This window comes from Drosophila santomea, chromosome X, assembly GCF_016746245.2.
Source record: "Drosophila santomea strain STO CAGO 1482 chromosome X, Prin_Dsan_1.1, whole genome shotgun sequence".
NCBI classification, from domain to species: domain Eukaryota; kingdom Metazoa; phylum Arthropoda; class Insecta; order Diptera; family Drosophilidae; genus Drosophila; species Drosophila santomea.
The window spans coordinates 870889-896402 of record NC_053021.2 but is presented as its reverse complement, the minus strand read 5'-3'; the positions used below and the strand labels follow the sequence as shown (position 1 = coordinate 896402).

At 50.0% G+C, this 25514-nt stretch overlaps 4 protein-coding genes across 8 annotated transcripts; all 4 read right to left on the bottom strand.

The window, feature by feature from the left end:
* Positions 1-250: 250 nt before the first annotated feature.
* On the bottom strand, positions 251-18327 carry LOC120456378 (mucin-6). The gene is made up of 5 exons (XM_039643199.2): positions 18194-18327; positions 17826-18040; positions 17210-17750; positions 16998-17148; positions 251-401 (listed from the first exon to the last, which is right to left on the bottom strand). The coding sequence occupies exons 1-3, from the start codon at positions 18280-18282 to the stop codon at positions 17539-17541; spliced, it is 516 nt and encodes a 171-aa protein (XP_039499133.1). The 5' UTR covers positions 18283-18327; the 3' UTR covers positions 251-401; positions 16998-17148; positions 17210-17538.
* LOC120456373 (27 kDa hemolymph protein) lies at positions 11771-12896 on the bottom strand. Its single transcript, XM_039643191.2, has one exon. It carries the CDS (start codon positions 12866-12868, stop codon positions 11900-11902), a length of 969 nt encoding a protein of 322 aa, XP_039499125.1. The 5' UTR covers positions 12869-12896; the 3' UTR covers positions 11771-11899.
* LOC120456371 (protein suppressor of white apricot) lies at positions 18309-23537 on the bottom strand. 5 transcript variants are annotated; one of them, XM_039643186.1, is made up of 9 exons: positions 23009-23524; positions 21950-22122; positions 20925-21124; positions 20131-20859; positions 19752-20073; positions 19687-19691; positions 19443-19626; positions 19252-19380; positions 18309-19187 (listed from the first exon to the last, which is right to left on the bottom strand). In XM_039643186.1, exons 1-9 carry the CDS (start codon positions 23302-23304, stop codon positions 18394-18396), a joined length of 2832 nt encoding a protein of 943 aa, XP_039499120.1. In that variant the 5' UTR covers positions 23305-23524; the 3' UTR covers positions 18309-18393. The 5 variants fall into 5 exon arrangements, with proteins under 5 accessions (XP_039499120.1, XP_039499119.1, XP_039499121.1 ...); XM_039643185.1 differs by having other exon boundaries at positions 19443-19691; XM_039643187.2 differs by lacking the exons at positions 21950-22122; positions 23009-23524 and adding an exon at positions 21496-21683 and having other exon boundaries at positions 19443-19691.
* Positions 23538-23790: 253 nt separating this feature from the next.
* LOC120456374 (gamma-butyrobetaine dioxygenase) lies at positions 23791-25472 on the bottom strand. Its single transcript, XM_039643192.2, has 2 exons — positions 24889-25472; positions 23791-24506 (listed from the first exon to the last, which is right to left on the bottom strand). Exons 1-2 carry the CDS (start codon positions 25470-25472, stop codon positions 23873-23875), a joined length of 1218 nt encoding a protein of 405 aa, XP_039499126.1. The 3' UTR covers positions 23791-23872.
* Positions 25473-25514: the final 42 nt, after the last annotated feature.

Sequence of the window (25514 nt, the reverse complement as noted above, 5' to 3'; positions counted from 1 at the left end):
GCCATTTGGCCGTGTTTCTCGCATCGGAAATGAGGGGAATTGGCCACTTTTCAATTTCGAAGTACCAGGCGAACAGAAATGGCAGTAGGTAGTTGCACCAAATGAATATCCAACAGCTCCCAAAAGTATGCAATGTGATTTGTTGAATAGTATGCCTAAAAGTATGCTACACAATAAATGAGCATTCGACCGAGCTAGGACAGATGTAAACCAGAAATAAAACCACTGCATACTTTTATGTGCGCTTGAATTAATATATACAAAGTAATTATTTTATTTCTTGTCTACAACGCTTATATTAAAGAAGAACATTTAATTTGTGTGTTTTGGAATATAATTTTAGATTATGTGGAGTACTCTCTTTCCATGGGGCAAGGTCATTCGTGGCGTACATCGTCTTTCTAGAAGAAAAAAATGGTATAATTAATATTTTTCAGAAATAAAATTCTTAATAATCGGAAAAGTGTGTGACTATTCTTTGCACATATTTTGCCATATCCCTTTGCGTATTTTTTGTCAGTGTATCCCTAATGCCGAATGCAACAGAATCTGCACAGCAATCTCAATTTGAATTTGAACGCAGATGGCGTTTGATTTTTGGCCAGCCTAATTATGTTCGTCTCTGCCGCGTGCTCTTGTGCCTTTTACGTTTCACCCCCCTCCCCATCACACACACATACACAAGCACGCACAGTTGCAATTGTGCTGGTGTGTGCGTGCAAGATTGGCAAACCAAACAGGAAATGCTAATTACATGTAAGTGTACACAGCACAGCGCATGAGTGTTTGCGTGAGCGGAAGTGTGTGCGTGTGTCTGTGTGGGCCACTTTCACTCCGCCTCCCCCGGCACCCAGCCGCCGCCCGCCCAGCCCAGCCACGCCCCTTCTTCGCCCCTATTCCGCCCACGGGTAGCAAAGTCGCCCGATTGCCGGCTCATGCAATATTATTGCTCGCAATCTAATTAACCGCACAGCGAGACCAGCGCACCCAGCACCCACAGGACCCACACGACCGCCCGCCCACACATTCACCTGGCCAATATTTGCGCCAACTGGTCATATCAAAATGGCCACTCACACACCAGTGCATGCACACCTACACCTACACCTACACACACACACACACACACACACACAGAATTGAAATTATACGCTTAATTGAGAACGGAATTCAGCGCTAATTCAATTCGCTTCCGCCTCCACCACCACCTGCAACTCCATTTGCCCGCAATCCTGCCCTGACTTTTGGCAGCTCTTCTGGGCAGCCAAGCAGCCACAGTACGCAGCTTAGGCAGTCATGAGAAGGCTACTCAAAAATGTTGCGCACAACTGGCTTAATTATTTAAAGCCATCTTTGCAACTTTAAGTACTGGTGTGGCAGCTTCCTTCTGGCGCTCCTATGAACCTCAACTATCGCAGTCTGCAGCTCTGCAGCTCTGCAGCTCCAATGACACACTTCCTTTGGCTACATCCACCATTTACCATTTACCATCCACCATTCACCATCCGTCCGCCGTATACCACTCACACTGGCAGCCTTCGCAGCAGGGTCCCCAGATCCAGATCCCGAGCTCCTTTTCTCGCCCGCCCTGTCGATTAGTCAATTATAGACAAATGGCCTGGGAGTTGCGAGCGCGGTACAATGTAAACAAGCCATCAATAGCAGCGGAAGTGCTGGCGAACGGAGGGCTGGGGAAAGTGCGGAGAAAGGGTGAAACGGAGAATCGGAGAACAGGAGAACAGGAGAAGGGGAGTCCGGCTGACAGGGGAGAAAGCTCAGCAAGCGGCCTGGCTGAGATAAAAGAATTATGCATAGGCAACAGCAGGAGCGCAGGAGACCACGAGCGCAGGGAATGGGAAGGGTAGTCCAACAGGGGCCAACACAAAGGCGAGAAAGGAGCCACGGGCCGGACCGGGTCCGGAATCACAGGGATGTGGGATGGGGGAGAGGAAACCACAAGCCACACAGAGAAATTGAAAAAAAGAAATGCAAAAAACAGCAGCAAGCCAAAGAAAAAAGCTGCCCACTGCAGGGAAAACGGATGCCCGTGATGTCGAGAAGTGGCAAGCGGAAAACTAGTCAGAGAAAAACAGAGAAACAAGCGATCATTTTCGAGGCTCTTAAAGGCCAGAGTCCCAGCAGACCTCATTTTAATGGGGAAGCGAAAAAGCAGGCCGTAATTGCTTCATTGCCATTCAAAGTCGCAGTCTTAGTTGCGCCACAGCAAATAACTCATGGTAGGTGCCCCCAAAAGACCTTGGCATCAAAGGCTGGCTGTTGGTTATGGTTATGGTTTCGCCACGACATTCAATCAAAAGCTCTATTTATAGGAGAACCCACTATTTTCTCCCTGTGGCGGGCAAACACCTGCAAAGCACACAAATGCAGACAGTCCAGTGGGGCGGGAAAAGGGGGTATATATAAGGGGGGCGATAAGTGATGGGTATGGTGGGTGTGGCTAGAATCCCACCCCCTCCTCGCCGGAAAGCCAAGCACAAGACACAAGACACAAAACGGAAATCGGAAAACGCAGCAAGACAAAAGGCGAGCGTTGAAGCCAGAAGAGATGAGAGGAGGGGCGGCATGCCATTTGTTTCAAGACGCAAATGGGGCGAGGTGGGGCAGCTAAACAAAAGTTGTCCGTAACCGGGCCACACGGACACGAGCTTCGAACAACACGAGCAGGAGCAACACTTCAATAGTTCCGATACTGCGACTTCGCAATGCTCCTGTAAACTAGTGATATTGGTGTCACTTGAAAGGAGCAGAAACTTCAAGGGATATAATATCACTAACAACTTGGCTCCCAGCAGAGATAATTTTCAGTTCGTGACATTATCCTAGTCAACGCATAGACAGAGGACCATGGAGCTCTATGCCGCCTCCACATGCCTCATCTCAGTTTCCTTTTTTGCGCCTGTCAGCTGCGGCCAGGGGTTTTAAATTTAAGCAGACTTCTGGGCGATCGCAGCCACACGATTTCCGCCAAGTGCCAAGTGCCAAGTGCCAGCTGGGAAATGGGAAATGGGAAATGGAAAATGGCAACGTTACGGGGTAACGGGAAAGAAGGATGGCCTGTTGTTCCAAATCATCCTTTTTAGCCCATATCCTGGCCATGATGCTGCCAATTGCCAATCGCCAATCGGCATGCAAACAAAGGCAACAAAAGCGAGTTAATTGGGTAAAATGCTCGGCGGAAATTGAAAGCAAAAGCAAAGCAGCACGCATGGGTGGCGAAAGGGGGGGTTTGCGGGGGTCAAAGGGGCAGGCGAAATGCAATAAATATCTAAATTTCCCCTGCTGCCAGCCAGGCCATTATTTATCGATTTATGCAAATTTGCAGCGAACATTTTATCAATAAACAATAATAAATTAAAATCAACAATCAGTGGACTAAACAATCGCATCGTCGTCTCTTTTCCGCACAGCGCTCTCTCTCTTTCTGTGCTTTTTTCTTGCTTTTTCGGGTGGACGGGCATTGTGGTCACTGTCCAAATTGAAAACGAAATTTATAAATGCAAATTGTCAACGCCACCGAAAGGCAGCAGAAGAGCCAAAAATGCATAGCATTTTCCCACGAACATATATCTGGATAAGTACTTACGATGCGTGTATATAGATGTGCATATACCTACATACATATACCCATACCATATACATGCATACCATATGTGTACATATATGTATATGTGTCTACTATGTGGACAAATTTATGCCACTGAAAATGTTTGTTGCTCGCAATCAAAAACGAAAGCTGCGAGCGGGGAAAAAGAGCACAAAGATACGCCGAATGGAAAATGGAAAATGGAGAGTGAAGAATGCCAGGTTCTTTTTGGCACTGGGAAACTCGATGGCGATGATTGAGATGAGATTCCGCGCCCTGCGGACACAAATAATTACTATGCCTAGAGATGTGTGCACACTGTTTCCAAAGCGCTGCCAGCTGCTTAGCCTGCGGACATGCACACACTGGACGCAGTGCAGCTGCGGAGCGAGCTGTGTTTTTGCACAATTTTAATTTGAGTTTTATTATCAGCCATGTTGGATGGTGGCTGGTCGTTGGTGGCTCGTGGATGGATTTACAATGCAATTAGCCTTGCTGGAGAGTTAATGGCATCAAAAAAATGCTATTTGAATTTAAATCGAATCGATGGGATTGCCATAACTTAATCAGTTTCGAAGCTACACAAGATACCAGAAGATGGGAAAGTTCGACAAGTCAAATAGAGTAGTGTGTTTCTCAGGGTTTGTATACCATAGAGCTATCGGGACCTGACTTCTTGGACGCCGTCCGCCTCCATCCGCCTCCTGCTGCTCACCTGGCTCGCACCACACCCAACTCTCCCCACGTCCCTCATCTCCTGGAGCGTGACCACCTCTGACCGGAGCTATTTTTGCATACTTTTGTGCGACGCGCAAACAATTTGCATTTTCCATTTTCCATTTCAGCGTCAAATGGAATGCGCCCGAGTGGCCGGCAGCTCCGGACGCGGATGCTCCCTTCTCCACTCCCAACTCCCAGCCAGGACAGCCAGCACAGTCAGCACAGCCAGGAGCAGCACCGATGATTTATTGCACTTTTGACGCTATTGATATTTTATTTGTTTGCGCTGAAGTCATTTAGTGCAACTCGATGGGATTGCCAGCTCTGTGCATTCACAGCAACAGACTAAGCTCTTGTCACACTCATGCTCGACTGCATGGTACTACTTTAATCCACGCCCACATGTCTTATGTCTTTCGCCTTAAGAGAACGTCTTAATTGCGGCGTTGACCAAGTCAAAGGACATGCGTCTGTGGAAAGTATTTAAATACATTGAGGGAGGAGCCTTTGCGCCCGCTGAAGCTTAGCTAACGCATAATTCAACTGAGAGCTTGGTTGAGGCTTCAAATTGGCGCACAAAGACCTCCAAGGACTCGGAGGACGAGGCTTGGTTCTTCTCTGGTCCTGGGACTGTTAAATGGCAGCCAGGGGCGGCAAGGATGTGCTGAAGGTGCTGAACGGGCGGCTTGGTCCTCAATCCGACACGACTTGAGACAAGTGCCCCACGGCCCCTCTCGCTTTTTATCCTCTTGCTTCTAGTCTCTGCTCTCTGCTCTCCATTCTCCACTCTCTACTTTCTACTTTCTACTCTCCACTTAGGTGTCGTGCAGCTGCCATTCCCATGCATATATATGCGTATAGAGGTGGTGTGCATGTGGCATATATCTGAGATCCGAGTATCTGAGTATCTGAGTAGTTTCGTGAGCTATTTGCACTGGCAGCTATTTGGCAAACGCCGCACATAGACAGACACTCAGTACTCAGTATTCGGTACTCGGTGGAAAAGTGAAAAGACGAGGGCCATTTGCCATTTGGCATTTGGCATTTGGGCACTTTCCGGGCCAAGAGCTCGGCACAAATGCATTTGCCGCTGCCTCAGTTTACGTTTATATTTGAATTATATTCGGTGGCCTTCGCAGGGCGCTTTCCACCTGGCAAACGGAAGTGGAAATGGAATTGGAAGTGGAAACGGCCAATGGCAAATGATTGGAGCAGTGCAATGGGAGCAGTGAGTCAAGTGGGTAAAAGGCGCCAAAGCAGCGCGTGACCTCTGACACAATGCCATTGTTATTCCGGGCCGAACCCCAAGCCCCGAACCTTCGACCGCAGCTACAGCGAAAAGCAATTAAAGCAGGACTACTTTTCAGCAGCCTCCTTTTCGGGCTCCTCCTCCGAGTCACTCAGTCAGTGGGCGATGCCCAGCGATGGCAAGTGATGCCCAGTGATGCCAGGATGTGGCTGGAGGAGTCTGGATGACGCTGGTCACGCGGGTTAGGGGCTTCGCATCAGCCAGTTTGATTGGCCATCGAGGCGAGTGACAAGTGGCATGGCGACCGAAAAAACGAATGAATTGGAAGCCTTTCAATAAATTCCAGTTTTCCATTTTCCATTTTTCATTTTTCATTTTTGCCCTTCTATCTTTTTTGTGGCACGCTTTAGCCACCCCTCTCTACTTTCCACTTTCTGCGGGCTCTCCACACTTGACAACAATTTATGAGACCACCGTTGCCATCCAACTAATTGAAAAACTAAGCCTGCCAGTTAAGCCAAGCCAAAGTTTTCCCTCGAGTTCCCCCACCGGAAACGGAAACACTCACACACACATACACACATACACACACACACACACACGAGCGCAGGGATAAGGGAAGCTGTGGCAGTGGCAGTGGCACATGCAAACAAAACCCCAAAATGTTGCACTTAATTGCAACTATTGGAAACTTGGTCCTAATCCGGCTCCTGCAGCCAAATTGGTTTATTTTCTTGCCAAATTCTTGGAACACGTCCTCCGTAGAGCACATAATGTGGCAATCCTTGTGCTGGGGTGCACAAAGTTCCTGGCCACACACACCCAACACACCCAACACACACAATCAGCAAGAGCTGTCGCAACAATTCTGTCAATTTATGCATATCAAGCATCTTTGTTTGGTCCTTGTAGTCGGCGAAAAATAGTAAATAGTGCTTCACTGATTGGGCAATTATGGCAATTGGCATTTTATCTGCTCATAATGCGGTTTAATTGAAGCCGCCTGCTTGGAGTCGGGTCTGGATGCCTCTGCAGACTTACTTTGCTGCTGCTGCTGGTGCTGATTGGCTCTAATTGACTCCTGGGCGTGGTGCCTGCGTGAGGAATCGAAATCGATACCTTTGACTCTAAACACAGAGAGGGAGCCGCACTGTGTGCTATTCAACTAATCGAACGATAAGTTACGAGCATTGCATCGTCCCTAATGTGATCAAAAGTAATCACGGCACTTTGATTAGCATGTGTTACTTTCAACTCGAACCAAGGACACCAACTGCGTTTTCCCGTGGAGCCAAAGCAGATTGACCTTTTTTAGTTGACCCTGTTTAGTGAGCTGCACGCTGAGATGCACGCTGCTGATAGTGGCCATGCTGAATATGCCCCGGAATACCGTGAAATACCCTGTACTCCGCGCAAAGGAGCCACGCAAATGGCAGTGTGTTTACAGTTTACAGTTTCGCAATTTAAAGCGAAAATCGCTGACGCAGCGTGTGTGACAGCATCAGCAGCAGTATCAGCAGCAGCCGCAGACCCCCGCACTCCCCCCGCTGGACGTCGAGTGTCTTTGCATAATTTTTAGACAACCGCACGGGGGCGACTTTAATGTCATCAGCGGTTTCGGCCGCATTCCTCCGCAGCGCAGCCGCCACAGAAAGCCGAAACCCCGAAACGCCGAAATGCCGACGACTTGCGACAGCTGTCAGCGGATTTAATGTGCAGTTTTAATCAAATTTGCATCAGGCTAGTTAGGATAGTTACTCCAGTTAGGCTAGTTAGGATAGTTACTCCAGTCAGAAGCGCTATTCTCGCATGCGACTGGCAACTGGAAATATGCGGCCTTTTAAGGGACACCGAACATGCAAATTGTAAAGGGAAGATTAGGGAATATTAAGTATTTCATGAAACAATCACCTTTGTGCGTCTAGTTTTCAATTTGCGAAAAATGGCAAAAAATTAGCATTTCCGTTTTTCAACTCAGATGGATAGGGAATTTTCTACCGAATGCAACGAGGTATGGCATTCTACTTTTGGACAACTATTTTTACTGCTATCGGAAAAAACTGATTACTTTGCATCAAAAAATCGAAAAAAAATATGTAAAAAATCGGATATTTTCAAACGGGGTTTTTGCCATAACTTTACCAAAAACGGTGGCAGAGCCAAAATGAAGACTGTTTTGTACTGCCAATAAACACAGCTAACTATTTTCGAAAAACAATTTTTTTTTTAATTTTTGCATTTTTTGTAAGGGGTAACATCATCAAAAATTGCAAAAAATGGCCAAAAATAGAATTTCGAGTTACAGGATTTCGAGAATACAGTTTGATAGGAAATTTAATTACGAACTCAACGAGGTATGACATTCTATATTTGGACCACTATTTCGAATGCTGTGATCGAAATTCTGATAATAATAGTCGCAAAAAAACAGAAAATCGATTTTCGGCAAATTCATCATCAAAAATTGGAAGAAAAGCGAAAAAAAACAATTTTTTTTTTTAAAAAACACAGTACGATTGGAAATTTAATTACGAGCTCAACGAGGTATGCCATTCCATATTCGGACCAATATTTCAAAAGTTCTGATAAAAATACTGATATTTATAGTCGCAAAATAACAGAAAAACCATTTTTTCGCAAAAATGCAAGAAATTCAAAAACGGGGGCAGAGCCAAAATGAAGACTGTTCTAAACATTGAAGAGTGTTTGCAATGCTAAAGGACATGAACCGATTAAGCTTCGCAAGGGGAGTTTTCTCCCAAAAAGAAAAGAGTGCAATTCTTGGGATTCTGGGGAAAAAAGTGAAAAAGGGATATGTTACAAGAAAGATGTACAAATTGCATTGGTTGCATGCCCCCAACACCGCCGACTTTGTGGCGCTGTGCGACATAGGAGTTTCTCCAAATCTCCAGCTTTCTCCCAAGCATTCCCCCCTTCCCTTCCGCACCTCCGTCGCACTTTCTCCGGAGTGAGCAGAGGTGTTTGCAGAGAAAGTTTCGCCGACATCTTAATTTCTCACTTGTAAATTGAGCTGCGCCAGCAACCGCAAATTAGACCCCAAAGTATACGTACTTGTGGATGCCAAATATTCCCCGGAGTTCTCCTGCGGTCCACCCCGCACCTCCCCTTTCTTTCAGCAACCGCTCCCACACGCACACACACACATGCACGCACGCACACGCATTGGCACACACACACATTCATGCGTAAAACCAACATGAGCACAGAAGACAGGGGACGGAGGAGAAAGGTGAAAGTCAAGGAGACAAAGCACACTGGAGTGTTGCAAACTTGGAGTGGAGAGCCTGAAGAGGGGTGAATGGGGGTGAAGGGGGGTGAAGGGGGGAGGCGAGGAAGAGCCCCGTGGCAATTAAATGAAAGTGCGTGAGAATGTGGGAATCATTTATCGACTCCTTCGACATGGCGACAGCTGGCCAAATTGAATTCAAAATCAATTAGTCGCAGCATTTGGTGGCTAATTGAAGGCTGCAGCTGCTGGCGGTTTACTATTGATACATGCAACATTAGGTCGCATGGAAAGCAGAAAAGAAAAGCGATGAAAACGAGAAGAGATCGCCTGGAAAAGTGCCATCCATCCAGGTTATCAAGCTTCATTGCAGTGAATTTTGCCAATTTCTGAAACAGTGGAGTTCAGATACAGTGCAGTCTCTGCGAGCATGCACGCTCCCAGTTGACCCCTTTAACCCCTTTAAACCCCTTTAACCAGCTTTAACCCCTTTTAACCCCTTTTGACCGCTTTTGAGCGCTCACATCACCCCTAAACAAAGATGCATTCAATCTGTCAGCAGCTGCAGCTGCAATTTCCCCATGGGCTCATGTCTGCGCTTTCCCTGCAACCCTTTCAACGCCCCCTTCCTCCCTTCCCCCTCCTCACCCCCCCCCCCCCTGCGCGCTTTTCACACCGCCCCACGTAGCCAAACATTTGCAAATGAGCGTTGAAGCGTGGGACACCAACAGCCGCCGCCGCCTCAGGTGGAAACTCCACCCACTCCACTCCTCCACTCTTTCCCCCCCTTCTCCACTTCCCCCCTTTCCGCCGCTTTTCCATTTCCATTTCCCAGCGAAAGGGAGGGGCAGTCGGAATGGAAAACGCGTGCACAATTAGAGATAGTTGCGGTGGCAGTGGCAGCTTTTGCCGTTCCAAAACTGAAATATTTAATTAAATTTGACAGGTGCAGCGGGCGGCACTTCTTCTCTTTGTCTTGCGCCGTATTTGCTTTCTTAATTTCTTAATTTCTTAATCCCTTAGTTTTCCGCACTGAATGAAGGCTGAATGAATGAAAGCGGCATAACTTCCAGGAAAGTGGGTCATTTGGGAAGGGGAAATTGAAATTAGCAATTGAAATTAGCACACCACAACTCGGATTTGCCTCAGATGCACAAGAATATACACAAAAGATATACACAAAAGATATGTACAAAAGATATGTACAAAGATATTCAAGTTGCAGCACTACAGGGTATGTGCCACTTGGCTGCTCGGCTGCTCGCCCGCTGGACACCCTTCGCATTTATCTGCACCCAAATAGAGGGCCAATAATTTGGCCAATGACGTGCAATTATTTGCCAGCCAACTTGCCGTGGCCCTTAACCCCTTAACCCTTAACCCCCTAACTCCCATACCCCTTAACCCCTCTGCGCCCCCTGCTTTTTAGCAATAGTTCGCGTGGCACGTACAAAGTTTGTCTGCGAATCGCCGAATGTGAGAAATGCTGGGAGAGTGGAAAAGTGGAAAATGGCAGCGGGAAAGTCGCGAATGATTCATGGCCGCTGCAATTTAGCTGCCAACTTGCGAAAAGTACCGGAAACGCATTCATTTTCCGCATTTTTCACATCAATAATGGACTGCGGACGACGGAGGGAACTTGCAACTTGCAACTTGCAACTTGCCACTTGGCGAACTGCAGTCCTAATTAAGTTTGCAACATTTATGACTTGTTAGCCGCGGACTTGCGACGGGTTAACTACTCAGAGTCGCCGATAATCTAGCTGCGAATGGGTTAAGCACTAACTGAAGGGATATACATGTACACATACAATATCAATATCATGGAGCTATGGTTTAAATTATGCCCAGTGCTTCGGAGGAATATCGCAGAGAGGGATTACCGAACTGAGCCAAACCAGAGCCCGTCTATTTCATTTCACGCTCCGTCTACCTTGAAACTGGCCTCCAGGATGAGTTTCTTGTCCTCGGTTTCCCGTTTGCCAGTTCCTTGAAAAAAGTCGCCCCGGGCTGCAGTCGCCTGTGAAATGATGACAGTTGCGGTTTCACTTTTTGCCGTCCGACAGAGACTTCCCCAAGTCGCCATAGTGAGTAGTGGAATGGGGCATGCCCCATTCACGGATGGCAACCTTGCTGAACCCTGACCGATTTGTTACTTGGTCAGCCATCTTGAGTTCAGTTGAGGTGCCAGCACTCCAACTCCAACTCAAACTCAAACTAGAATTCAGAGCATAAGCTAGAGTATTTCGGCGTTCTGACTCGCCTTGAAACTAATACCGTGTGATTCATATAAGTTGTGAGAGCGCAGAAAGTCGGGGGAAGTGAGGAAGCCATGAAGTAGGACAGAATTCGTCGCAAATCAATTCGCTTATCTCGCTGCCACGTTTGAAACTGAGTCCACTGCTCCACCTCTCCCTTCTCCATTCTCCGTTCCCAGCTAAGCCCCATTTCTCCTACTTTCTCCCACTGCCTTCTCCCCCCTTCCCTTTCCCCTTCCACCCAACAAGGCCTTTGTCTTTGTCTTTGTCTTTGGCTCTGGCGATAAGAGACGCGTTCGAGTGACCCTTCAACCGGCGCGGCTTTAGCTTCTGCTTCTGCTGCTGCTCCGGATTGGGATTGGGATTGGGATTGAGTTGCTCTCTATATGGCACAGTTTCGGTTGCCACAGCTGTAGCTCCAGTAGCTTCTGTAGCTGCTGCTGTCCGATAAGCGCAATATGGTGCGACTGCACTGAGAGAAACGCTTGCCAAATGTAATCTAGCCACCTGCCTTGCATTCAAACACAGTGCCACTAAAGTCGAGCGAATTTCGCGCAGTGCAGCTGGCGGACACCCGCCCCCGCTCATATTTCAGGCTTGTGTTTATGCAGCTTAACACCAGGGGCCCCGCCGCCTTAACCCACTGCGCACTGCCTGTTTGTCCAGTTGCCCGGAGTGGAAAAGGGAATCCGTTAAGCGGCTTACGCCGGGCGGCAGTCCGTCCGGGCAGGGACTCCACTCCGTTCCCGACTTTGCAAAGTTTATTAAACATAATTATAAAGTATCAAAAAAAAAGGAGAGGCAAGGGAGCGGGAGCGCAGCTAGGAGAGTCGTCGGGAGAGCAAAGTGGCCATTAGCAGGCTCGCAGCAGAGGTCCAGGTGAGATGCGGGGATACGGATGATGCGGATGATCCACTGGCCAGGGGCAGGGGCAGGGAGCGGCGGTGCTGCTGCTTGACCCGGTCGATGTGGGGCTGGCAGGAGGACTCCTTCCGCACGTACCGGAACATGGACTCCACAATGTTGCTGGGCGTGATCGTGCGGCACTTCTCGAGCAGAGTGACGGTGCAGGTCTCGAAGGAGTAGAGATCGACGCACTGCTTCGGGCCCAGGACCAGCTGGGGCAGGTCCCACTCCGGGCTGAACGCCTTGGGCAGGTAGCCGGCGAAGGAGGAGTTCAGGCAGCTGGCGATGCCATCGCGACTCTGCTGCAGGCACTCGGGTCCCTCCTCGGCGATGAAGAGGGCGATCTGGTCGCCGTTCTTGTAGCATATGAACTCCAGCAGCTTGTCCGCGATCCTCTGCAGCACCGCGTTGTGCGCCTTCTCATCCGTGGTCAGGCAGGGCAGCAGGGCGTCGTTGAAGTTCTTGAGGCAGCTCTTGGCCTGCGGCAGGCGGAGGCAGTACTTCTCGAAGACCACGTCCAGATCGCCCTTGGGACTCGCCTCCTCGATCTCCGCCTGGATCTCCGTCACGTTGGCCAGTCCGGCGAGGCACTCGACCAGCTGCAGGCCCGCCTCCTCGATGGACTTGCCCAGTGCGGTGCTGTTCACCGAGCCCTTCGGCAAGTTGGCATTGGCCTTCTCGCACTTCGACTGCAGCAGCTTCTGGAAGTCCGCCAAGGTGACATTGGCGTTCTGCAGCCCCGGCGGCAGGTAGCTGGCCTTCAGCTGGTCCACGTCCACGTTCTCGAGCAGCGAGGGATCCAGGGAAGCAGCCAAGTCCACGGATCCAAGCACGGCGTGCACCGCGCAGGCCAGAAAAAGCGCACAAAGCGACCAGCTCGACATTCTCGCGCTGACTGGCTGCAAAGTGCGGAGAGCTGTCGCTCGCAGCCGTGCTTTCTTATCTCTGCTGTGTGGTGTGTGTGTGTGGTGTGTGTGGTGTGTGTGGTGTGTGTGGTGTGGTGTGGGTAGCACCACTATCCGCCGATCCGCTGGGGCGACGGAGGGGTCAATGTCTGAGATTACGGCGACCCACAAAGGCAATCTCCCGCCTAACTCGAGTGCTCGTGTATTTGTGTATCGGTAATCAGTCGGGGCAAACAGCCATCGAATCAGTATCAGTATTCCGCATTGGAGTGCCACACATCCCATGTGGCAGGAATCTAGAAGAAGCTTCTATAGGTGGCAACAAACTTTCCATCGCATTTTAGGTGAAAATCAACGTTCTTTTGTCCATGTCCGAGGTGTAAAATTACACAGATAATAGAAGTTGCAATGGACTCGGCCCATCAAAGTTCTGATTATTGATGGATTGTATTGATTACCGAACACCGAACACTGAACACTGAACACTGAAAACACATATACACGTTTGACGATGAGCCTGGCTGCTGACTGCAGTCAAGTGCAGTTGAAACAGCCCTTTGATAATAACTTGGAGCTGAGTTGGCTTACTTATCAAGGGAGTTCGTTTCGGGCACTTGGGGGATGGGAAGCAAAGACTTTCCGAGTTGCAGAGTTGTGAGGCAGCCATGCAGAAGGCAATCTAACACTCGTTGGTGTGCAGATAAGCCCTATCGCCTATCACCTAATCGCCTAATGTTTAGTGAGCCTAATCAGATGAATTCATAATCGACTTTCAGTAATTGCGATGTCGAGCTCTTTAACATTTAGCAGCTGCTTCTATTGGCTACTTACTGCTCCCCAAATCACCCGAAAGTGCGCATTAATACGCTTTTTACACGCAGCCATCCCCATTCAAAGGGTTCCCCTGCAGCCCACTATGCAGGGCAGAAAAATAGCAACACTTGCCAAAAAAAAAAAGCGACAGCAACTAAAAACAGAAAAGCAGAAAAACAGAAGCAGCGAACGGCGAGCAGCGAGCAAGAAAGTAACAATTTATCTTCGTTTGTTGCGGAAGTTGCAAGCGCAATAAACAACATCGGAAGGGGGCGGGCGGCGGGAGGGGCGTGGCCGGCATAGGGCGCCTGGCACAGCGAATTCTCGGTTCAAAATTATACCGAAAATTGCAGTCAGCGGAGGGGTGAAAGTGGAGAAAGGGGGAAAGTGGGGAAAGTGGCGAAGGGAATTCAGTGCAAATTGAAATGAAGCGCGTGGCAGGGATTCCTAAAAAATGAGCACAATTAATTGCTGCTCACTGTTTCGCTGGTGGGCGTGGCGGCCAGGGGCAGCACTTAGTCGACAGGCGGTGGGCGGTGGGCGGAGTGCGGCAGGGGCGTGGCAGCATTAGCTGGCATTTCTGCATTTGTCGCAGGTAGCAGGAATCCCCACTTGATCCGGGCTAATTAATCTATCAATTTCGTTTTAATTAAGCAATTGCCTTCACTGCGCGTTTTATGAAGTGCGATTGAATGGCTGTTGTTGTTGCCATTGTGGCCAGTTAATCAATTTGCGCCGCAAATCTAATGCAAAGCTGCAAAATCGCCGCGTTTTAAATAAATGACACACGGAATCAGGCCATTCGGAGGGACACTTGTTTCACTTGCAGCTTTCGGGTGGCAACCTGCAGCGGATGTTTGGCCACCGCCTAATTGCAGCTGCCAATAAGGGGAGGGGTCAAGCGGAGGGGTCAAACAGAGGGGTCAAGCGAGGGGTCAAGCGGATGCCATTTGCCAATTGCTTTGCCATCGCTTCCGTTTCCGCTTTGCCGTTCGCTCATGTGTGTGTGCAATGCGATGCGATGCGCTTGTCCGATGATAATTAGCTCAAGGATATTTATTGCCGGCAGCAGGATCCCAAGCAAGCGAACGAACGTCTCTCGAAATCAGGACATCAGGACATTCGTGCCTAAATGGCTAGACTCAACTTTGAAATCCTTCCCTCTGACAGGCGAACGACTCATGACCCAAGTCGTTATCAATGCGAGTGTACGGAGAGCTGATAAGTGGTCCAAGTTTGCCATAAAGGCCATAAATGGATTCACCACCCAGTTTCGGAATGGCACAATTAAATCGAGTGCAAGCCGCAAACACAAATGAGAAATGCAGCGAGAGTTCAGTTTATCGAGTTCCAACTTTGGGCCTCGGCAGAGAGGGGCCACTTCCTGGCCCAGGAGCCACTACTCCTCCTCCAAGGGCGACGAGCAGCAGAACAGTGGCGAAAGAAGTGCAATAAATATAGGAAACCGCAAACAAACTTTTGCCAGCCGCAGCAGCCGAAAGGAGCAACAGAATCCATTAGGCATTTAGCATTTAGCATTTAACAATCAACATTTAACTCCAAACAAAGGGCTTTGCAATGCTGCCATGCTGCATTTGTGGATTCGTGGATCTGTGGATCGAGTGGCCGAACCAAGGATGCGCATAATATTAATCCGAGATGGTAAGAGACTGCAATGTTAATAAAACACACCTCGCATTCAGACGAAGGGATATGTGTGGCTTGCCTTTGGCTCGTCCGAATTTAGATACTTAAGTAGATAGATATTTTGGAGAGCAGCAGAGGAATGTTTGGATATCTGCTGGCGTTTGAGCACTTGACTGGAGGTCCCCGAGGAAGTGGGTCCTTCTGGGTCCTTCTGAAGGATAAATCTGTTAACCCCGAGCATAAGCCAATAAACAATGGTATGAAGGGCAGAGAAGGAAGGGCAGCAAAAGGGTAGGGCACCCTTTTCAACTCCTTTTGTGGGTAATGCGAATTGGTTGACTGGCGCTTAGATAAAGTCAAATTATTCGTGCTCTGTTTGTTTGCTCGTGTGTGTGTTTGTTTTTCCTTCATGGTGTTTGCTTGTTTGTTTGTTTGTTTGCTTTGCTTTGCCTGGGTTACTGTGTTCCTGGCTCTCTGCCTTGCCAAAGAGAAACTCTTTCTTCCTGCCACGCACTCCCCACCTCAACTTGCAGCACCTCACTTTACTTTTCGCCATCTCGCATCCTTTGAGCACTCGAGGATTGACTGACAGTCGCTGTGTTATTCTTGCTGCTGCCGATGATATCCTGCCGCAGGAGTTGGAATCAGCAATGCGAGGGCCACACACTCGCACACACACACGTACACACTCCCGTCGCGTGTGTCGATGTGTCGATGTGTCGATGATTTTTTACCGAACTTTTCACTTTGATTCCGTTTGAATTTCCGCAGGTCTGCACAGCAGGCGCTCCTTTCCCCCTTTCCTCCTTTTTCCTTCTGATCACGATGCGATGCGGGATTCAATGAATTTGAGCAATATTTCCCAGCGTCTTCGACAAACAAAAGGGACGCCGCGGTGCGGTGCCTATTGGTGGCACCACGAACTCACCCACACACATGTTTGCATGGCAAATCCAAAACCAAACCAACATTTTGATACCCCCTCCATTTCCGCCTAGAAAACCGGGTCGAATGGGCATCGGGATTGGGACCGAACGCTGACAGAACTGAGCACCTTGTGGTTACCAATTGGAATGAGTGCTCTACCGAAAACTAACAGTTAGAAGTGGAGTTTGAAATACTAATACTTGTACTTAAGCAAGGGTACCCGATAGTCGAGTTGGGTCGAGATCTTGTTTTTTGCCACACGCGCCGCTAAAATCGCACGGCGAACGCAGTGGAAGTGGAAGTGGGCGAGTGGCAGGGAAAGTGGGCGAGGTAGTTTCAAATGTTTGCTCATGTAAATCGAGCAGACCGTCCCGCCCACAGCTCCTCCCGCCCACTTTTCCTACTGGAGGGGAGTTTATTAACGTTTGGCATGGGCGCCCACCAACATTTTCGACTCGATGACGGCAAACATTTGCATTTGCATTTACGTTTCGCATTCAGCTTGCTGTTGTTGTCATCGGCGCCTCAATTGCGCCACGCGGCTTAGGTGACGGCCTTCGAGAGTCCGGCTCCCTGATATCCTGATATCCCTGATCCCCCCTGCCCCATTCCCCAACCATCGGATTTCATCCTGCGATTGCCTACGACTAGTGTGTGCTTTAGGCTCCCAGGTGCCACTAACACCACTTACTTTCTAGGAGTACTACTGTGCAGCACTAACCTCACTTCACACCATCATCTCGTCAGCAATTCAGCCATTCAGAAGTCCGTCACTTTGCGGCATTCCAAGCAACGCACATTAACATTAACACTTTGATCTCAGTTATAACATCTCAGCTTAAACATCTCAGTTTAAACACGCTATACAAACGCTACAATAGAACAGAGTTAGCACACTTTGTATCGCGGCAGTGCTGAAACTCACACACTTACCACACGCAGCGCTCTCGATGAGGAGATAAGAACTCTGATTCCAGATTCAGGCTTACTCCCTTGACTGCAACGACAGGTGGATCAAAAAGCCCGCAACTGGCACAACCAGAAATGGAAACATTAGCACCACCTGCGAAGCCCGGACTTGCACTCTCATCGGAATCGAACCCGAAATCGCCAAACCAGCTGCTTCGTTTCCATTGTAAGCGCCACACACAATGCCATCGAGTTTTATTGTCTTGCCGTTGCTTTGTGTTCCGTGTTTCAGTGATTCAGTGTTTCAGTGTTTCAGCTGCTTTTAATTAGGCAGTAGTCTACTGAGAGCCGACTCAGTTTCCATAGCCACCACCGCTGCACTGGCGAATGGGAATGCATGTGCCACCGGCGTTCCTGGCGTTCCTGGCGAAGCCCTCGTTGCAGTAGCAGGCATCGGGGCATCGGATGTGCCTGATCAGGCAGGGCTTTCCCAGCGTGGCACACTCCGTTTGGCAGTCGGGACCACAGGTCAGATAGGTCTCGTTCTCCGGGCAACTGCGTGGCGCTAGGGAATGTCAGAGGCTTGTTAAAGGGGCGTGGGGCTGGGACTGGGGTTTCTCCAGGGGAAGGATGCACTTACTGATGGGCGTCCGCGTGGCGACGGCGAAAAGCAGGCAGCTACAGCCGATGATCAGCAGTGAAAGGTTTGAGCGAAGCATCGTCGAGACTTGCGGAGCAGCCAAAGTAAACTGAATCGATGAGCTCACTGCCGCCGGACTTTTATAGCCAGGAAGGAAGGGTATACCGTGCAGCTGATCATTGGCGTATTGGCGCTGGGACTTGCGGATCATACAGCTACTGGCACGGATAATTAGGTTACTTTTTCACTTAGTCAACAGGGGACAAAATACATTAAAATACAAATTAGCAATAAAGCATCGAACTCCTACACTTCGGACTGTAGATGCTCGATTTGACAAACAATTTGTTGAACTTATACATACATACATAACATAAGAATAGCGTGCAGGGCATCCCACAGTCGACTTCGCAGAAGATGAACCATGAAGGGGGGATTCACTTCCACGTAGTCCCATCGCCTTTGTGGGAACCACAGCGCGGGTTTACAAAAATATCTTGGTGGTTTATTTGATACAACTTGTGAACTACAGAAAACTTTGAAATGTAGAGGTGGATGCGGATGCTTCTCAGGGGGAGCTGCTGCGCCTGCGTCGCTTGTGCCGCTTGTGGGACTTCTTGGTGGGCGTGCGCCGTCGTTCCTGCTGGCGTCGCTGTTCCGCATTGCGGCCGCTGGAGCTGCGCGATCTGCTCCGCCGTTTGGTTCTCAGAATGCTTCTGCTCCTGCTGCGCCGAATGCTCCTGGAGCGGCTTCTACTTTTGCTCCGCCTCCTCTTTTTGGGGGTCTTTGTTCGCTGCGTTGACTGCTGCTGCGACTTACGTGGCGGGATCGATGATGGCTCCCTGGAACGCCTGCTGCTCTTCTGCCGCCGTCGGCGCGAGGACTCTCGACTAGAAGCGCTGCTGCCACTGCTGCGGTCGTGTTTGCTGCGACTTCTGCTTCGGCGGTGGGTTTTGCGATGGCGCGAGCTGGAGGACCGCGAGGAGGTAGTTGCCACAAGCTGGACGTCGTCGTCGTCAGAAAGGAGAACGGCAGGAGGAGGTGGAGCAGCGGTGGGAGGAAGCACGGGTTTGCTGGTGAAGGTGTTTGTGCTGTCGTCATTGAGCAGGTTGTACTTCTCCAGATCGCCGCCATCCTCCTCATCGTCGTCCTCCTCATCCTCCTGCGCGCTCCTTTTGAGCCGCACCTCAGGCCTCTGATCGGCAACTTCGTCATCGTCGTCGGGCCCAAAGTAGGTAATTGGTATGGAACGGACGGAGTCGCCAGACTCCTCATCACTGTCGGCGGTCGCAGCTCCCGCTGCGGACTCTGGAGGATTGGGACCGACAACAGGCGCAGCAGAGCCCACAGTGGCACCTTCACCTGGTGGAAATTATACATTATAGAAGATTATACTCAAGAAGCGTTTGATTTACGGTGTGCTCACCTTTTATCTGATTTAGGAAGGCCATGGCCTTGCGCTTCCGTTCCAACTGCAACTGCTTCTCGCGGGAAATCATGCCGTTCAGCTTCTCGCGTGCAATCTGCGCCAGCTTGTCCTTAACGCGCTCCTCAGCTTCAGGAAAAAGTAGCGCCATTATTAATAGAAAACTAACAGAGTACAAAGCCATATCGTACCTTGCCGCTGCTCTTTTTGCGGCGAGGAACAGGAGGAGGATGCCGTGGCGTTGGCCTTCTGCCCGGCGGTCCTGGCCAGCAACTGCGTCTCCACTTGTTTGATCGCCCGCTGCACACTATCTGGCATGCCCGGTCGCACGTGCTCCACCGCGGCATTCGTACTGCCCTCCTCGTCGCTGGCCTCCTGCGATAAAGTGTGTTTCAATGGACCTTGGTCTTCCCGAGCCCGTATAGAGAAACTTACAGGAGCTAGCGAAACAAGTACAAATTAAACACCGATTCCGGGAAATCACCTTCTCCTGCACTCACCCTTATCCACATTGTTTCCACTCGCTGCCGCTGCTGCTCCTCCAAAACTTAGGCCCTTCTTTGACATCAGGGCGGCAGCTACGGCTGCTGCTTTCCTCGTCTTCTCCTCCTTGGAAGCCGCATCCACATCGCCCGTCACTTTGTACAGGTAGTATGGATAGTACTCATTGGCCGGCAGCAGGAAACTGAACCTTTCCACGCTCTTCGTGCGCAGGGTCTCCTCGAACTGGCGTCCGTTCTTGATAACGTACGTGGCCGTCTTGTCGATTATGTGCCTCAGACTCTCCTCCGGAACGGGGAACGTTAGCACGGGCTCCGGTTTCTGACAGACAAAAGAAACAGATTATATAAATTGACAGCTGATTGCGAGAACGCCTACCTTTTCCGCCTCCTTTTCTGGCTGAACCTGATCGTCCTCCTCCTCGCTTTCGGAACTGTAGTTTTGGGCCAACGCCAGAGCACTCGTGTTCTTGAGCAGCTCCACCTGCGGTGGCTCGCCACTGCCGCCACTGCCGCCATCGGCCTCATCCTGCTGCTCCCGGTTCGTCGATTCCTCCTCGTGTGTGAAGGTACTCCCGTTGTACTGGAGCAGCACGGGCGTGAACTCCCCACCCTGGCTGTTGTGGCCTTCGGATCGACAGCTAAGCGCGGGCGAGGCCGTGCCGCCCGAGTGCTGAGAGTTTCCCGGATTGCTCGACTCGTCCTCCAGCAAGACCGCTTGGAGGGGCACGCCCTTGATCTTGCTGATGAGCTGGGTGTAGGCGCAGTTGGCCGAGGGCTTGTACTTGATGGTGGGCACCGTGATGACCACTTGGTTGGGGTTCCGCCTTCCACCCGCGACATCCTCGTTGCCGTCGTCCGCCGTGTGTGCTTCCTTGTCTGCATTCTGCTGATCCAACGGAGTTTCTGGCGCGGGCGGGAACTTGGCCGCCTTGATGGCAGCCAAGAGGTGACGGTAGTAGGGCTGCAGGTATCCGCCTTGGGTCAGGAAGTCGAACTGCGTGTTGTTCGCCTGCTTTGCCTTTATCAGAATTTCCATCTGGGCGCCCTGGGTGGCGATGAAGCGCGCAGTCTTCTCGATAATAGCGTGCTGCTTCATCGTGTCCGGCTGAAACGGCAATGGAGAATGGTTTAATCATAATCCTATTCGTTCGATCTTCGAGTTTCACTCACCAGCTGCATGTCCAGGGGCGGTGCCATCATCAGGGTGTAGGGCAGGACGAAGGGCAGCTCGCTCTCCTCGGAGTTCGGCGAGAGCTGGGAGGGCGCCGTGGAGGAAGTGGAGGAGGCTGCCGACTGGCCATCGTACTGGAAGCCCACCTGGCTGTAGCTGCCGCCGGAGGTTTCCTGCTGCAGTCGCTTGAGGTCCTCCTCTGCAGGATCCGCGAATTGGCCAAAAGAAGAGCAGAGAACACACAAAGTGGTGCGATTTTAGTACGGGCCGAGTGAGAGCAATAACTAATTCGATTCAGAGCGAGAGGAACGTATTCGAGTTGATGCGAACGAGAGAGGCGAACGAGAGGAAGAGAGAGAGAGAGAGAGGAAGGTTGGCTGGATAACAAAAATCGCTTTCACAGAGCCTTCCACTGGGTTCCTGGATGTGGATGTGGATCTGGGAATCTGGGGATCTGGGGATCTGGATCCCTGACAAGAACCCACGCCCAAGAAGGCGCTGCAACTAATCAGCTAGTACAACCTGGAAGAAACGATTTAATCTGTCAGGAAGTGAGGATTACGTATTTACCTGCTCCAAGAACGGAATTATCTCTGGAATTATCGAGGGGATGTCGGTGGTTTCTTTATCGGTATTGTCGGTGGTTGGATTTGATGTGATTGATACTGATTTGTTTCAAGTTATTTTCGATTTGCGATTGCGATTTGCTATTTGGGTTTGTTACTTTGCGTTTCTTGACACTTGCAGTACTTGTAATTTACAATTTACAATTTGAGGAGTTCGGGATTGGGGGTGTCGATATGTACACACACATGTGTTGGCAATCTGATGTCATGCAACATAAAGAGCCAGTTTTCAACAATACTTGTAGAGGAATAGAGTATTACCGCCGCCCACTTGACACGTTTTGGCTGTGCTCCAGAAATCTCATCCGTCCACATTCGGAATGGAGATCTCTGGGTTATCGACACCCCTGCCCGGATCGTTGGATCTGGAGGTACTACCAGACCACCGTGGTGCTCACCTTGTCGCAGTCGCAGCTCCTCCTCGTTATTGTACAGAAACAGGTAGCGCTCCTCCTCGCACAGCTGCTCGGCGCGCTGCTCCTCGGCGCTCAAGTACTCCAGCCGGTTGCCGTATCCGCCTGGTGGCGCCTCGTGCGGCGCCAGTTCGCAGAGGGCTCCACGCACATCGTATCTGTGGTCGTGCGGTGATCGCAGGTCGCAGGTCGCAGGTCGCAATGGTGATGGTTGGTATTGGCATTGGTGATTGGTGTTCGTGGAGCCGAAAGAAAGCAAGCAGAGAAATATAAACAGAGAGGAGAGAGAAGCATTATCAGTGGGCGTGGCAACTTTGAGGGGCGACGCGAAACGGGGCGGGCGAAACAAACGGGGGGCAGGGGCAGGGTCGCTCCTTTGGAAATCTCCCCATTTGCTTCGCACACTCGCGCGCATTTACACAATATCGATAGTCATACGGTATATAGTATATATATAATGCAGTTTCAGATTAGATTAGGTTTTAAGGCTAGAGATCGTTCATATACATACCGCTCCGGTGGCTAAAAAGTTAATCGGATTACATTTAAAATGGGCAAAGAATTACAGTTTTCAAATTGTATATGGATAGAGATTACAGTTTGAGAAGCACTGAAAAGAGCTGTTATTACAATGGTGTGTGTGCGTGTGTGTCTTGCTTGTGTGGGTGTGTGAGTGTGTGTGTCTGCATTTCGCCGTTTGGAATTAATACATAAACTTGGAAAATTGCTACTCAGAAGATCGCTTTGAGACGGAATAAAAAAGCCTGTTTTTGATTTTATCAAATAAAAATTGACTCAGTTCTGGTTTGGACTCATCCAAAATGGAGCTACAAGTGGCGACGGAATCGGTCCGCTAATGCACAAATGGTTTCCTTGCTCAAAACTATTGACTTGACTATTATTTAGCTACCTTCGCTAGTTTTTTGACCGCTGCTGTGAGTGGGAGTGTGGTCCTAACGGGACACGTGTGTGTGTGTGGTGTGGCAGTGGTGTGCGTACTGATTAATCGTATAATTAATGCTCGGGTTAGTCCCAATTATTAACCTGTCTATCTTGAGATTTACATCGCCCATCCAGGGAATCAACTGCTTGCCGTGGTCCATTTCCCGCGCCTTCTCGTCATCCCGGAAAATCTTGCAGGCGTAGCCAAACACGAGGAGTTCCAACGGCGTTTGTCTGTGGTTCTCCACGCTCGAGGAGCCCACCGCTCCGGCTCCTTGTCCGCCCGCGCTGTTTCCATTGCTCAGCATCGTGCTGCCGGCTCCCGATCCTTGGCCAGTGCGCCGCAGGATTCCGCCAACGCTTCCGCCACCGGCGTTTCGCACATTGTAGGGCATCATTGCCGCGGACGAACGGCACCAAATACCAAAATGTGCAATTTCTGTGCAATCCACTTGCTCTCTCGCTCCCTCCGTGGCTTGCGGCTCACTCACTTTCTGCTGAGATCGTTGGCTAGGCTCTGGGCTCAGAGGATCTCATTTTACGGCCGGAGTTTGGTTAAATTCTTATATTTCCATTATATTTATATTTGTATATATGTAGCACATATACGCTATGCTAGAGGTGGAAGTATCATCGATGTTATCGCTTTTCTAGGGCGGCGTTACCCACTCGCGATAGTATTGCCAAGTGCTTGCTCAGCAGGCTTCTATCGATAGTATCGGCGCGGTTCATCGTAGGATTCAAACTCAATTCGAATAATATTCATTTGCAAGTTGTGAAGCATTCAATATCCATTAATCTGCCAAACGGCAATCAAATCTATTTACTGTGTACACACAAATGTAAGCGAAATGCCTTAGTGTGTGAAAATAGTCTACGAGTAGTTGTAAACTTGAATGTAGAAAAGCACAACCATTTTATTAGTATTTATAGATATAGCCCAACTGAATCCCAGCATTTTCTCGGTCAGTCCTTGGCATTGGGGAACTTCAGGGTTCGCAGCTTGGAGTAGATAATGTCCCAGTCGACATAGGCGCCCACCAAGTGACGCTTGTTGCCTGGCGCATCCTCGTAGGCGGTTCTTCCGTGCAACATGCGCAGGTTGTTGAAGACGAACACATCGCCGGCTTGGGTCTTGAACTCCACCGTCTGGGACTGGGCGATCTCAAGGAATTTATCGTGGGCCTTGTACCAGGACACGGCCTGCTCGAGGGGAACGGAGAAGCGGCTGTCCCGCTTGGTGGTGTTCTGGTTGATCCTCGTGAACCGGCCATCCACATCCAAGCAAATCACTGGCGCCCTCCAGAGACTGTGGAAGGGCTTGGAGTCGTCGCCGTCGTGTCCGATGTCGAACCAGTTCACGGGCACCGACTTGAGCACCTCGAAGTCCTCCGGATGCTGTTTCTGCAGCTGAGAGGCCACGTTGAAGCCGTCTGTCAGGGTGTTTGCTCCGCCTTTGGACTCCGACTGGACGAGTGTGTGCAGGATGTTGATGCCCGCCTTGTACTCGTAGTAGGGCATGTCGGTGTGGAGCGGCAGGGGAGTCATCAGATAGGCGTAGTTACCCGCGTTTGGCTTGGATTTCACCTCGAAAACGTCGCTAGGAGATACGGGATGTAGCTGGAGTTGAGTAATGCAACTAAAGGGTTTACTCTCTAATTCTTGTAATGTGGCTAGCATATTCTGTATCTGGTAGAGCGACTGATAATGGAACTATTGAAACTAAAGAAGAGAGATTCTTTTCCCACTCTGCGCACTATCTCCAAATCTTTATCTTGAGCACAAAACAGCAAAGTAAATGGACACCTGTCTGAAAACCAAAACACAACCAAATATTGCCTGATTCTGGCTGTAATAATCAACCGATTGTGATAATATTTGGTCGGCTGGTAGATAATACCCTCTACGCTCTTGGCAAATGTGAGTTTCATGACCCTTGGTACAGTACCGGTGGAGCATGTGCTCTCGTGGTTAATATTTACCCGTAGGTGGTGCGTTTAATGTAGCCAATCCTTTTGGCCAAGTTCTTGGCCACATTTGTGTCGTTGGGAGCCCCTTTCAGAATAGCGAATCCTTGGACGGCCAGTGCCTCAAGCCAATCCCTTAAGGCTGCATCTTGCTGCAGCACATCCTGGTACTGGAATTCTCTTCTCACAGCCTCGAACTCCGACTTTCCCCACAGCTGTGCGGGTGGCTTGTAAACCTCCTCCAAGTAACGCTTTCTGGCAGCCTCTCCAAAGTCCCTTTCTCTGAGCCAGCCCAGGTCGAAGGAGCTCTTGTGCTGGTCCTGCCAGACGATCTCCAACTGCTTCTTCTCCTGGTTGTAGGCCACTTGGGACACCGGTATGTTCAGCGGGCCACGCTCCCAGTGACTTTTCCTGGCCCTTGTGGCTGCGTGGAAGCACTCGGCACACTGACAGTTGTCCCTAAGCCAAACTTGTGGGTACTTCAGGAGATTGCCCTGCTCCTCCTGGACTTCCACATAGTCGGTGGCTTGCACACGAGCAAATGTGCTCGTTCTCCGAAGAGGGAGCAGTCGAGAAATCAGTTGCTTACAGCTCAGCATTCCGGGCTCAACTGCCGAACAATCGAACGATACAACAAAAGG

Coding starts and splice junctions, on each gene's coding strand:
- LOC120456373 (XM_039643191.2), bottom strand. CDS start 12,868: ATGTCGAGCTGGTCGCTTTGTGCGCTTTTTCTGGCCTGCGCGGTGCAC.
- LOC120456378 (XM_039643199.2), bottom strand. CDS start 18,282: ATGGGACTACGTGGAAGTGAATCCCCCCTTCATGGTTCATCTTCTGCG. Junction 18,041..18,193: donor GCACGCTATTCTTATGTTAT/GTATGTATGTAT, acceptor CCGTGCCAGTAG/CTGTATGATCCGCAAGTCCC. Junction 17,751..17,825: donor CGCCACGCGGACGCCCATCA/GTAAGTGCATCC, acceptor GACATTCCCTAG/CGCCACGCAGTTGCCCGGAG.
- LOC120456371 (XM_039643185.1), bottom strand. CDS start 23,304: ATGATGCCCTACAATGTGCGAAACGCCGGTGGCGGAAGCGTTGGCGGA. Junction 20,860..20,924: donor CGCCCCTGGACATGCAGCTG/GTGAGTGAAACT, acceptor TTGCCGTTTCAG/CCGGACACGATGAAGCAGCA. Junction 19,692..19,751: donor TGGAAACAATGTGGATAAGG/GTGAGTGCAGGA, acceptor TTGTTTCGCTAG/CTCCTGTAAGTTTCTCTATA.
- LOC120456374 (XM_039643192.2), bottom strand. CDS start 25,472: ATGCTGAGCTGTAAGCAACTGATTTCTCGACTGCTCCCTCTTCGGAGA. Junction 24,507..24,888: donor ATTAAACGCACCACCTACGG/GTAAATATTAAC, acceptor CGTATCTCCTAG/CGACGTTTTCGAGGTGAAAT.